The 13,571-nt window shown below is 37.7% G+C and overlaps 1 protein-coding gene across 6 annotated transcripts in view; it reads left to right on the forward strand.

Moving 5' to 3' along the window:
- Positions 1–13,571, forward strand: part of GLRA2 (glycine receptor alpha 2) — a 117,937-nt gene that overhangs the window by 7,579 nt on the left and 96,787 nt on the right. For 3 of the 6 annotated variants that reach the window (XM_026035314.1, XM_026035316.1, XM_026035318.1), the window contains exon 3: positions 11,138–11,205. In XM_026035314.1, coding sequence (XP_025891099.1) covers positions 11,138–11,205 — 68 coding nt within the window. Of the gene's footprint in view, positions 1–11,137; positions 11,206–11,301; positions 11,370–13,571 lie in introns of all 6 variants that reach the window. The other 3 variants (XM_026035315.1, XM_026035317.1, XM_026035319.1) reach the window with 1 other exon arrangement.

The raw sequence follows: 13,571 nt of genomic DNA on the forward strand, positions 1-13,571 counted from the left end.
TGCTTTTTCAAAATTAGATTATATATGTTGATTCAGAGGAAAAGGTTGTGGATCCTGGATGAGCTACCTAAASCTTTCGGAGAAGCAGAATTTCAGAAGGGACCCCAAAGAGCCCATTGCCCATCATTTTCTATCTGCAAATGGCGCCTCAACATCATGATCTGCGTGTGGACTTTATAAGATCCTTGGGATTCCTCCACTAAGACTTGGRTGTTTATGCACTCAAATGTCAGACATTGCTTCTGCTTCTACCTGTAGCTCTTTATTGGCTACAGTAAGTGGCTGAGTGTCTGGAGAGCACCATAGTGGTAGGATGTTCTCCTCTAAAAGCAAAGAAGATGTATTTGTATATGCCTCTATTTCTATATTTGCCTTTCCGGATCCTAGGAATGAGCAGAATCAACTGGGCACATCTGAGACTAGCTGAATTGTAGGAACTTTCCCTTAGAGAATAGTAAATGATATTCAATTGATACACACTGCATTAAGAAATTTGTTCTTCTTCCATCCCAGGAGCATGTTTCTGTGTTATCTCTGTTGCTCTTGTGCTTGAGGAAATACAGTTGAGTAGAGAGAGTTTACTTTAAACCAACATAGTCAGTTAGGGAAAAACTTGGATTAAAATTTACCAGATCAATAATCATGTTAGCCTATCTCTAATGGCTACATTCCCAATGTGTGCTGTCTTCTTTATATCTTCTTAGAGAATAACTAAAATTGCCTTGTCAGGACTGTTTTTGCTTCTTGTGATGATTAGCATATCAAGTACAGAATTAGTCCTAATAGCAAATAAAATAATAGTAAAATTTTATCAGGAATGTTGATTTTAATGCTCAGATTTAAACCAGCACCTTACTCTGTTGAAGAGAGTCATGCCAATTACATGTATAAGGYGAAACCAGTGGCATATGTAACTTCTATTTTGCCAGTTGTGAATATTGCCTATTGCCTATGCATAAAAACATGCACATACATATGTCCAAGCTGCAATGCACATGGGGCCACACCAGATAAGTGTTTCAGACTGCAAGAATTTTCTTTTTCAGACATGAATATCTCATCAAATGGAGCAGTCAGAGGTGTTAAAAGCCTCTGGTCAGTCTAGTTAAAATGACCATCCTAAAAATAAGCATCTAGGAGATTTTTTTCAGCTCTTTGGCTTCATATCTATGGGAATGTTGTTTATGACAGTTTTGAGGTGTGTTGTGTGTGGGGCACAAAGCACACAATCTTCAATCTTTAACTTTTTTCTATAGGAGAAAAGCATAGTGGTCTTATTCAAATTTCTAAATAATTATGGTCAAATCCTGCCACATTTATTTGGGCCAATTTGTTCCTTAATGTGAATGTATTCTCATATGGATGAGTAGGATTTGTAGGAGTGTCCTGCTCCACAGGACTGCTGATGATAGAATAGCATRTTTTAGGTCAGCAGAGCCTTGACCCTATGTGAAAGCCATGTCATTCTCCTTTCAGTAAGGCAGTGAGCATCCTGYATCAAAGAGTTGATTTTTTTCCTTACATCAGGTGATATGCTATAGATGAAAAGAGGAAAAAGAAAGTTAGTCTGTCAGATGCTGACTTTAGTTTATAGGATGCTGCCTTTCTAGTCTGGAGAAGGATTCTATTCCCTCTCCCAGGTTCCAGCCATTTTATATATAGGAAGAATTGATGGCTGATAAATTGCTGATGAAAGAGACAGAGAAGTGCTTTAGGGGGGACTTGCAGTTAAAAGATCTAGATTCTCTTTGGTATTCAGGATGTGAGAAACTGTACAGGATATTCCCAGAGGGAAAGAGAATCTTTCCTACTAAGGGGAGGGGATAGGAGGCTGAGTTAAATATGCATCACAGATGATGGAATCATTGAAGTCAGGAGGGTGGAGTAAATTTCAAAGCTATATTTTGCATAGATTCTATGGAAATGACTTGAACTATAAAGATGTCAAAAATAGGAATCTCCAAATAGCCAAAGTTTTGAAAATAGTAGGAATGTTTTTAGTGAGAGTTGTGGCGGATATATGACTGATTAGTTGCAGAATACAATCCAGTTCTGTTGTCATTTACCCTTATGCCTGAGCCATACCATTAGTCTAAGTTTCATTGTTCATCCGTGTCCCATATATCATTTCATGTAAAATTCTCTAGCAGCCATAAATCAGCTCCAGTCAGCAATAGCAGTTAAGCAAACTGTTCTTTTTCTTGAATGTCTGCATATGCTTTCTGACAGTAAAGCAAGGAAGAATATGAAGTATTAAAGGAAAAGCCAGTAGAACTGTGAAATAAAGTGAATGTCCAAGGCTTGGAGGAAAAACAAAGAGTTAAAACAGGTTCTGAGACCATTGACCAAGCTCTGTATTTGGGACTGTGATTATTGATCAAGCTACCATGAATTTCTGTGGTGCAAGACCACATGCACAGGTTGAAAAAAAAAAAAGGAATTAAAAAAGGAAAAAAAAAAAGAAGAAAATGAATAAAACAGTGGTTAGGGGTTTTTTATATATATATATATTTTTGAGGCAAGGATGCAAAGCAGTAACACTTCATTCTGTCTGAAAATCAAGCTTAAACCAGGTCAACAGAATTAGAGAATTACAATATTATTATTAATCTCTTTTTCTAAAGAAAGTATATTTCCCCTCTTTCCTKCTCTTCTCAGTGCCTATTTTAACCTTTTGGTTCCATGTGGTCTCTTAGATGAGCTGGCTACATGGATTTCATAAATTTTATTAAGAATAAGATTACCCAAGAGGAGTTTGACCCTATGCTGGAGCATAGAATTCATGACTAGAGAGGCAATACCATCTTTTATTTAGCCATATTAAGGAGTGTCTGCACAGATTATGCAGTTCACATGCTGATCAGCAGCAAATAGCTCTTCATCAGTGAGAAGCAGCCAAGCTGCTTCTCAGAATCCAGTGCAATAGTGTTCCCTCATACTTTATTCGATGGACATAGGAAGAATTAAAGCATGTTTTCTGCATATTTTCAAAGTTAACATAAGTACAATGAAATTTTGGGCTGAGACTTCTGGTTCCTATGGGAAATTTATGGATCTAAGATTTCTAAGAAGCCACTGGTTTTCAATTTTATATCCAGACTCCACACRAGTGTAGGAATGCCTGAACTGCCTTTCAAGTAATCTGCTCAGAGCTGCTCTGCGCCACACAGAGATGACAGGGAGCTCAGCACAAGCTATAGTGCCTGAGGTTAATGGCCTCCAGTGAATTCCAGCCTGCTATGACTGCGCTGGTAGGAGCCCTCAAACTACCTATTGAAAGCCAGCTCCAGTGAGCTTATACAATCCATTGTGACTGCTACAGCTATATACGGCTATATATTCTTTGCAGACTAGTGCATGTTAGTTGGGTAAATCAGGAGCGTGTCAGCTGTTTAAAGAGCTTTTCATTTCTCATGTCCTGGTTTGGGGAGTGAAATGAAATAGTACCTGAATTTTTTTTCCTGTGCAGTGTCTACTAGATAACCTGAGTGCAAATATCCCCTTGCAGCCCAGAGCTGACAGTAATATATGTTTCTGTTATCAGCCTTAGCAGAAAGAGGCAGGGAAGAATGAACATGTTGTATGGACTATCCTATAATTCAAAGTGCAGAGTGTTGYAGTCAGAGTCTTGTCTTCCAGTGCTGAGTCTATGGACAAAGGCATTCATTCTTGAAGCGTGTCAATCTAGCAATTTTCACAAATACTTTAAAGCAGAAAAAAATGCCTCTTAGCAGGAATTCTCCTTCCTTGAATCACTGATAGGATTTTACCGGCATGACTCCCATTACATTCAGCAATAGTCTCACAGCAGAAACCTCACATACCTCTTCAAAACTTCTTTACTTGCTATTTGAACTCACACTATGTCAATGTATATTTAGATGGCTCTAGCTGTACTTACTTCAGAGATACTTTGTTTCTATGTCTTATTCTGGATCTAACAGTAACTAGGGTATTTATCTTGTATGACTTCAAACATTTTCTTGAAGAAGGACCTTCAGGTTTTTAATGTAATGTTCCCTTTCTATCATGCTGTAAGGCTGGATTTTTGCTCAGATATTTCTTGTAGTTATCACAGTGAAAGCAACTTTTCATTTGGGAGAACTTTCTCTTGATGTCATTTTGTTTATTTATTTTTTTGTGTGTACTTACATGTCCATTTGTGAAAATAGGCAGCCAGAGTTGGAAAAAAAGAGGATTTAAGATGCTCATTTATCTATAATGCTTATCTGCTGATTCTATTCAGTGTAGCCCATAACTCTCCCTCTGCTTTGGGCAGGGCATGTTGTTTAGAGAGTCTTTTCTAATCTATAGATACTATTGCAAATAAAAATCCTTGCTCAATATATCGCTCAGATTCTTCATGGTATTTGGGCTCTGTGATATCAGTGGGAATGATAATCTGGAAAAGGGGTTTAAACATCCTTGAGATATAGTACTGTCTCTTTAAATGCTTTCGTGCCTCTTGACTGAATCCTGTTCATAAGTATATATTGATACCACTGAATACTATTCTGAGTCTCAGATGCTACAGAACATGCCCAAAACCACAGCTGAATTTTTACCAGTAGACATAGTATGCTCAGCAAAATAAGTTATTATACATGACAGATGAACTTTTAGAGGATGTTTGTTTTAGCTTGATGAAGCAGAATAATAATTTTGCTTTTGATTTTTTTTTTCCAGGAAATTGGATCAGTACAAAGTACCATACTATTAGTGTATTTCAGAGGTCTTTGAGATCTCTGCCCTTGTGTTTGTTTGTTTGTCTTTTGCTTAATGGTACAATTGTCATTGATGAGTAATAAAGGTGATGCAARCGTAATAATGACATAATGGCTGTGGTACAATGGATTTTTGGTGAATGCTTCTAAAGAAGAAGAGATTCTCTAATAAGCATGATTATACTTAGGGAGTCAGCATGCATTCCTCAGAAATTCCTTAATGAAAGGCATTCCTTAACAAGAAATTCCACCTTGGTTTTATGCCTTAAGATGCCATTAATTTTGACTCCTGTGACTGATACATATCCTTCATGTTAACACTCTAGTGAAATGATGATATTTAAATGGAGGAAGACATTGATTTTGCACAAAGGGCAAAAGGAAAGGGAAGGCAAGAAAGTCTCCACCTAAGTATTTGCAATAAGGTCTGTGGTCTAGGTCCCATTTTCTTACCTGAACCTCAAGCAAAATTATTAAATCATGTGAATATTCTCACCGGAGGCTAGACTATGCATTATGGTAGACCCTAGAAAAGTGCAAGCTGCATTACTTTAGAAGTAGCTACAGGATCCCTGCACCTCAAAAAAAAAAAAAAAAAAAAAAAAAAAAAAGTTCATTAAGTTCTCCTTTCTCTCTCTGGCCTTATTTCCAAGGTCCCCAAGCCCAGGACTGTCTGAGCTGCTTTTGACAGAACTTCTCTAGTCATTACTCTCTCTATCTCACTCTGGAGGGTGAAGAAAGCTAGACGGATAAATAACTTGTTCCTGTCCAATGACCATGGCCATGACTAATGACCTGTGTCCACCGTGGTAGTTCAGCTCTGCTGCCTGACTTACAGCACTATGCCTACAGCCATGAAGAGATAGTTTGACAAGCTCTTGAAGTCGTAATTCAGGTACCTGTAGTACTGCAACTGTAAAAGCAGAGTCTTCGATGGGGGTCAGCTTTGTTTCAGGCCTCATGARGACTATCCTGGATTTTGAATGCTGCTTAAGTTGGTTGAGCAGAAAAGGTTGTTGAGATCTCTGCCTCTGGCAATTCAAAATAAGCCTCTAGCAAGCTCTGCTGCTCTCCCCTGCTGTGCTAGTTTCTGCATGGGTCTTTCTTCTGCCCTTCCCTCACTCATTAAGCTGRGCTTGAAATCACCATGAGGACATGCCCAGACCTTAGTGGGATTGCCGTCTCCTCACTTTGCTCTTTGGTCTTGTTCACTGAGTCCCTGCTCTCAGACTAGATTGATCTTGTTCTTGTGACACAATCCTGGTGTCATGGGACTGGCTCCCATAGTACAGAAAGTAGGAAAGTTCATTTCATCTTTCTCTTCTGTATAATGAAATAAGTAAACCATTTCAGATGATTCGAAAACATTGTTCTATTGGCACATACGCCAAAGTCAGAAGGTGGACTAAAAAATGCTGTACATACAGAAGGACACAAGATTTGGACACAGATCTGTAACTATCCTTCCAATAATATCACATTCATTGCATGAGCTGTTTCTGTTTTATTATTTGCTTGTACACTTTTCTATTTTGCCCATACTTCCATGTGTGTGTATGTATGTGTGTGCACGAGTACAATATTTCTGCTTGCCTTACAAAATCACTTATCAAATACACATATCAAGGAAAACTGACAAATGTACCAGCATAATTTTAAACCCATTATATGATTATAATGCATATTTTACCTATATGGTTGAAACTAATATGAAGATCCTGGAAACTGAACACTATGAGAATATAGATATGAATAGTCACAATTAGGATGTTCTCTAGGGTAAGAGTTCAAGTTCAACTTGACATGAGCCTATCAAATAAAGAAAGCTTTGGGGCTACGTGTTATCAATACTAGAGGAGATCCAGCAAAAGCTACAGATGGATTTAACAGCTGGAAAAGGCTCAGTGCACATCTTGCATGCTCCATTCAGCCTGGGAACTCCCTCCCATTCCTCCCCCTCGAACAGGGAAGGACTCGCTCTCCAGCCAGATGGTGACATGATCACAGCTGCACCTTTGGTAGAGGAATCATCAGGCAATATGCCAGAGTACATCCAGGTGAATATATTATAGGATATCCATAGTTTATTACAGCCAAGTGATCAGAGGAGTGCTGAGGTGTTTCTGAAATTATTAAGTTCCTTCAACTCACCCAAGTCTTATGGCACATTATAAAGTCAGGTCTTTTTAGAAAGGACCCGTTTTGGAGACTTCTGTCAGCAGGCAGTTAGATTGGATCATCTGTGGAAGAAGGGTGGATCTGCACATTAACTGTCTGCTTTCTTGGCCTAAATTATTTCAAGAAAAATGGCATTTTACCTCATAGATAACCTTGACCATCTTGAATGTGACTGAAAGGCAACTGATTGCTGCATTTGAGGTAACAAAAGCCAAACTAGTGGGAGAAAAAGGAATTGTTTATATAGTACAATTTCCTTAATTTTTTTAGAGGTAATGTCAACTCTTTTGAGATTCTATTTTAGGCAGTAAAATTGAATCAAGTGTTTCCATTGCTTTAGAAGACTTTTAGATTACGTTCACAGGCCTCAGCTACACTTCATAGAAGCTTATAGCTTTCATCTGAAAAGCAAAATTAGGTTAGATAAATCTTGAAGAAGGCATGCATGTATGTGCAATATTTCTTAAGAAAAAAATGGCATGATGAGCTATTTTTTAAAGCACACTTTTTTCTTAAGATGTAGCAAGTAGACAACCTCCCCACTAGAATATTTTATGCTCAGTTAGTTACTTTTTTCTTCTCAGACACTTCTGGTCTATTTAATTCACCCATATTCCTAGTCATGTTTAGAAAACTCATCACACAGAGAGTGACTTTAGCAGAAAATTAGGCTCTTTGCTCAGAATCTGTGAAATGATCAGAGGTTAGTTCTTAAGATCTAGTGGTAAGTACCTTCTATTGTCATTTGCTCGTAAATCTCTCACTATACTTCTGGTGTTTATAAAAAAATATGGATAGAAAAGGAGCAATATCTCACCAGCAAATCCCCTTTAAGATAACTGAGAGTGAAAATCACGTGAATGGTTTCATGGGCAAGCCTTGGGTTTACTAAATTCTTTTACTACTCAAAATCTTTCTGGGGAAGGAAAGTAAAGGGTATTATATAATTGGATACAGAAATGTAAAAATGTTTCCTTTGTTGTAAAATATGGTGAGATAGCATTTAGCTATTTAGCATTTGACTATTAACTACTCAGCATATGTCTGTTTTGAAGTCAATGTTTTGATAGCAGCTTCCCTAGCAGAGCTAAACAYGTATAATTGGATTCAGTGGACATTGAAGAAAAAATTGTGGTGCTCAGATATGGAACTTTTGCAGGACAGTGCTGAGAGAAAGTTGAAAGGGACACAGAAAAGGCTGAAGTCCTCAGTGCCTTCTTTGTCACTTTCCTGGCTTCCAAACTTTCCTGCTGACACTTGACTTCGGGACTCCCAAACCCTGGAAGTAGCAGAACAAAAGCATAAGCAATGAAGACTTCACCCTGGCAGAAGGGGATCAGGCTAGGAATCATTTTAACAAATTAAACCTATGCAAGTCCATGGAGCCTTGTGGGATTTGCCCATCAATCACTCCCCCTAGTTGGCAAGGCCACTCTCAGTTATCTTTGAAAAAAAAAAAAAAAACAGAAGTTGATGGGCAAACTCCTGGGGACTGGAAAAAAGTAAATTTTATCCATACTTTCAAGCAACACGGAAGGAGGATCCAAAGAACTATAGATCAGTAAGTCTCATCTCAATTCTGGGTAAGGAGATGGAAAAAATAGTAGAAACTATTTACAAACTTAYTAAGAACAAGAAGAAAATGGGAATAGTCAGCATGGATTTATGAAAGGAGAATCATGCTTAACCATCTGAATAGCCTTCCACAATAAAATCAATGACTTGGTGAATAAAGACCCTCTCAGAGAGGATTGGGTGCTGTTTATATCAACTGTAATAGACTTTTGACCCTGACTCCCATAACATGCTCATAGACAAACTGATTAAGTAYAGGCTGTATGACAGTGAGGATAGTMAGATTGTAGAATAGGCTGTAGGACAGTGAGGTTGACTGAAAACTGGCTGAACTGCTGGGCTGAAAGCATTGTGGGTGAGATGAAGTGCAGTGGCATTGCATTGTGCAGTGGGATGAAGTTCATCTGAACTGAGTCTCTAATGGTTTACCAGTYTCTAAGGGTTGATACTGAGTTTAAGGTCTTCATTAGTGACCTGAGTGATGGGACAGAGCGCACCCACAGCTTGCTGATGTTGCAAAACATGAAAAGTGATTGATACACTAGATGGTTGCACAGCTGTTCAGAGAGGCTTTGCCACTGGATAAATGGGAGGATGAGCTTTGTGAAGTTCAACAAAAGGAAATGACAGGCTCTGAACCTAGAGAGAAATAATCCCATGTATAGGCTTCAGCCGATATGCTGGAAAGTGGCTTTTCTAAAAAGGATCTGAGGCTTTTGATCCAGCACTGTGCCCTTGTGATCAAGAAGGCCAATGGTATCCTGGGCTGTATTAGGAGGAGTGTTGTTGGCAGGCTCAGGGAAGGAATCCTCTCTCTCTTTCTATTCTTCTATTCTGCCCTGGAAAGGACATGTGTGGAGTACTGTGTCCAGTTCTGGGCTCCCCAGTATTAAAGGCACATGGAGTTACCGGAGCAAGTCCAGTGCAGGACCATGAAGAAGATAAAGGGACTGGAGAATATGACATAAAAAGAGGTGAGAGAGCTGAGGCTGTCCTGCCTGGAGAAGAAAAGTTTCAGGATTATCTTATCAAATTTTACAAATATCTGTCAGGATGACGTAAAGAGTATGGGGCCAGACTCTTCTCAGGGACGCTGGTATTGTGATAGGATGCACAAAGTGAAATATGGGAAATGCCACATAAATATAAGCAACACAGTTTTAACTAGAGCAAGCTGCCCAGGGAGACTGTGGCATCTCCATCTTTGGAGATATTCAAAACCTGACTGGCCACTGTCCTGAGCATCCTGCTCTACCTGACTCCTTCTTTCAGCCAGTGGGTTGGATTCAGTCATCTCCAGAAGGTGTTTACAGAATAAATGACTTTATAATTCCAAGCACTTACATTTATTTAGAGAAAGATGATCGTCAAGCCCCCSAGCTGTTTGAAATATGATCATGGAAAAGTATTTGGGATGTTTACTGAAATATAGTATGATTTAGGAAAAGGAAAAAATATGGTTCTTTGGAAAGAGAATGGCAGATTGTTTGACTTGTTTGTTACAATTGCTACAAAACTAGACTTGAACAACAAATTTTGTTGGTATTTAACAGTCTTAAAATAGCTTACATTTTCAGACATTCTTTCCTAAATGGAGCAAGTTTGTCTCTTGAGGTGTGTGTGTGGCATAACAATCTGGAAGTTGATACTGTCTGTTCTGGACTACTGCATGTCAATGGGCACCTTATTTCAACTTCTCTCCCTCTCTCCCCCCCGCCACCTTCTTTTTTTTTGACAAAATAAGTAATGATATTTCTGGCCTTTGTAACACAATTTCAGTGATGAAATCTGAGATAGGTGTTTATATATTTTTTTTAATATAATGAAACTTACATAATTTAAAATAATAATGGGAAGAAAGAAGAAAAGAGGTATTTGATATTAAACGTTTGTTTCAACTTTTCTATCACTGAAATTCAGTCATATAGATTAACCTATATTTGCTGATTTGTGATTCAGTTAGAAACCCCTGTTTATTTTATCATACCTAAAAGAATAGCAGGCTAATAGATAACAGATGAAATATTATGTTCCCATTCACAGTGCTACACTTCAGTGACTGCTAAATATCAGGAAAGGAGGTGGGAGGGAAGAGATTATGCCTAGCTGTCTAGTGAAAGCTGTGTCAGGTCAGAACAGATACCACTGAAATATTTTGTTACGGCAAAGCAGAAATCTCCATACTGGGTGCAGAGAGAGCTGCTTGTCTAAGTCCCATTTCCAGTGGACTGGAGTCAATGCRAAAAGTGGCCCTTGCTGGGAATTTCACTGGCATGCCATTGCATGCAGAATGGAAGAGGCGTGAAGAGATAATCCTTCAATTGTAAAGGTGAGCAGAAAGGCAGAGAGGGGTGTTTACAGCACTGTGGTATATTCTGTGCTGGTACTGTGGGTAAAAGAAACAATCATGATATCCATGCCGCAACACTTCTCGTAAATCCTTAAAAGAGGATCTTCTTCTATGTATTTATATAACAGCTTTTACTGAAACTACAACTGTTACTGACAATATTTTTCTTTTTGTAGACATTTACATGTTTTTGAGGGGAAAACTCACTTTCTACTTGTTTTCAGCCACATCTGTACCTGATTGTATGGAGGCTGTGGGATCTGTACCTTTGTTTCAATGTGTATTGCAACATTTTTATTGCATTCCACAGGTCCTCCAGTAAACGTTACTTGCAATATTTTTATCAACAGTTTTGGATCAGTCACAGAAACCACAATGGTAAGTGCTGCRCTGCCACTGGCAAGAAAACAACAGTACTTAATATATGTCATGAACGCAACCTGTCAATTTTTCTATTTATTGTTCAACTTGCAGGTCCTCCTGTAAATGTTACCTGCAACATATTTATCAACAGCTTTGGTTCAATAGCAGAAACTACAATGGTGAGTGGGACTGGCCATTGAAGCCATCTTGTGAAGGAGTGGGATGAGATGTAGAATAGAGAAGCTGTAGATGTGGGGACAATAAGTTCTTAGCTTACTAAAAATAAACCAGTTGAATTAAAATAAAAGAAATATAAAAATTGCTATAAAGAAAGAGACATAAGTTACTAAACTTGACTATCAAATCTTAAGACATAGCTGTAGTGACGGTTCCACAGTCTGTAGTGACTGTGACGGCAGCCAACAGAGAGAACCCAGAGGAGCTTTCCCAGCTCTTGCTAATATTGAAGCTGCAGAGTAATGGAGTTCAGCTTTGGGGATGCCTGTTAATACTTACTTGGCATCTTGTGTGCGTCTCTTGCTGCACACTGAATTATAGACTTCCACAAGCTATGCTGATGTAGGCAACTTAACTGTCTTATTTAAAACAAACTAACTTGCTCACCTATTTCTCTATGAATTGCATCCCATCAGTAACTTGCCCAAATGACTAAAAAATATAACTATGAGGAKGAGACCAGGGAATTTTGATGGACAAATTGATATTAGGAAATGATGGGACTCCAGAGGGCTGACAGAGTATTTTAACTGAATTCAAAGAACGAAAGAAAAGGGATRTAATAGCAAATTCAGAGTTTCCATTATGATCTTTAAAATTCAAATGCTTTAATTCTCATTTCAATATGAGTTTTTCATTTTAAAAATGCTTAATTTTAAAACTGGAGAAGTCAGAGATAGACCAGAAATGTTAATTCCAGTCCATTTTTTCTTTRGGGATGGTTTGGAAGCAAATGTTCATTTTCTCTTAAATTTTGCTAAGAAAAATGAAAAGGAAACTATTTGAAATAATGCTGAGTTTTTTAATCCTTTATTTCAAAAAATGAATCAGAAAAATCAACTATTTATTCAAGCATGCATATACCTGGCAACCAATGTTAATTTTTAGAGGGTTTTTGGTGGCTTTCTTACAGTAAAAGCTTTTCTTCAGCAACGAAAATGCTCAGGTATTAGCATGCAAGAAGTGAGTTTAACACATTCTGAAAGGGAACTAGTGACACATTCCAGGCTGTTTTTGGATTCTTCAAGTCTCCTTTGTGACAGAATAAACTAATAAAGAATGCTTGCGCCTGCACTGAATATACCTCATTTTGTGAGACGTRCATCCCCTCAGGAAAGGAGCTAAGGACACTTACGAAGCAATTTCAAAGAACTTTCATTAGTCTGGTGTGTGATTCCTACACATTGCAGAGGTCTTTCTATGTTTGTTGAAACCAGAGGCAATAAAACTGCTTAGTACTTTGAACTCTGGACAGAGCTCTTGATAATTGCTAATGAACTTGCTAGCTATAAAAGGACTTAGGGTATACCAGAGGCTATTTTTTTTATATCATGGGGTAGATATTGCCTTGTGATCTTTGCTTTCTGAGGGAAGAGTGGATATTTAGCTTAGTTTAAGAGTTTTATTTAGTATATATAAATATTTAATATAAATGTCATTTTAATTGTTGCTGCCATTTTAGAAAGAGGTGCCTGAGGAACACAAGTCCTCTACTCCTAAATATATATAGTTTTAAACTCTGCAACTTAACATTTTTCAGCATAAAAKGCAAGCTGTAACTAGGACAAGTTGAATTATTACTTAATGTGGAAAAGACACAGCTATAAAATATTCAGTGATAAAGTAAACAATTTAATGCATTGAATATAAATATGCAATCTTTTAAAATCATCTCAATGAGAAAACTAAATTAAAGTTAAAATGATATGAAAATGAATGTATTTTGATGTAATTTATAATTTTTAACACATAATTTTCAGGTTAATTAATTWATTTCCTGTTTAAAGAGCAGTTAAAAGATAGATATAAATATAGCCCCTTTTCCCCAGCCATGTCTGTTGTCTGTCTTAGCTGTTAGAGACATCAACATAGGTTTAAATAGAGAAAAACCTGCACGTCACTGGCTTTACAAGATGGCATTCAATGAAAATATTTGCACGACCTAATGCTGATTGCATTAATTAGACTCCTTCATTGCTTTGATTAAATCCCCTCATTGCATTTTACCGTCTATCAAATATGTTAATGTGTASCTTTCCAATGTTCATTAACACATTCTGCTGAAAACAGCTGAACATTCAAGTAGTTGAAAACAAAGACCGTTGGCTTTCTTATTTTGCTTTGTTCATAATGTTTGCCAAAAC

Source organism: Nothoprocta perdicaria, unplaced genomic scaffold, assembly GCF_003342845.1.
Source record: "Nothoprocta perdicaria isolate Ctin4 unplaced genomic scaffold, notPer1 scaffold_158, whole genome shotgun sequence".
Classification (NCBI taxonomy): domain Eukaryota; kingdom Metazoa; phylum Chordata; class Aves; order Tinamiformes; family Tinamidae; genus Nothoprocta; species Nothoprocta perdicaria.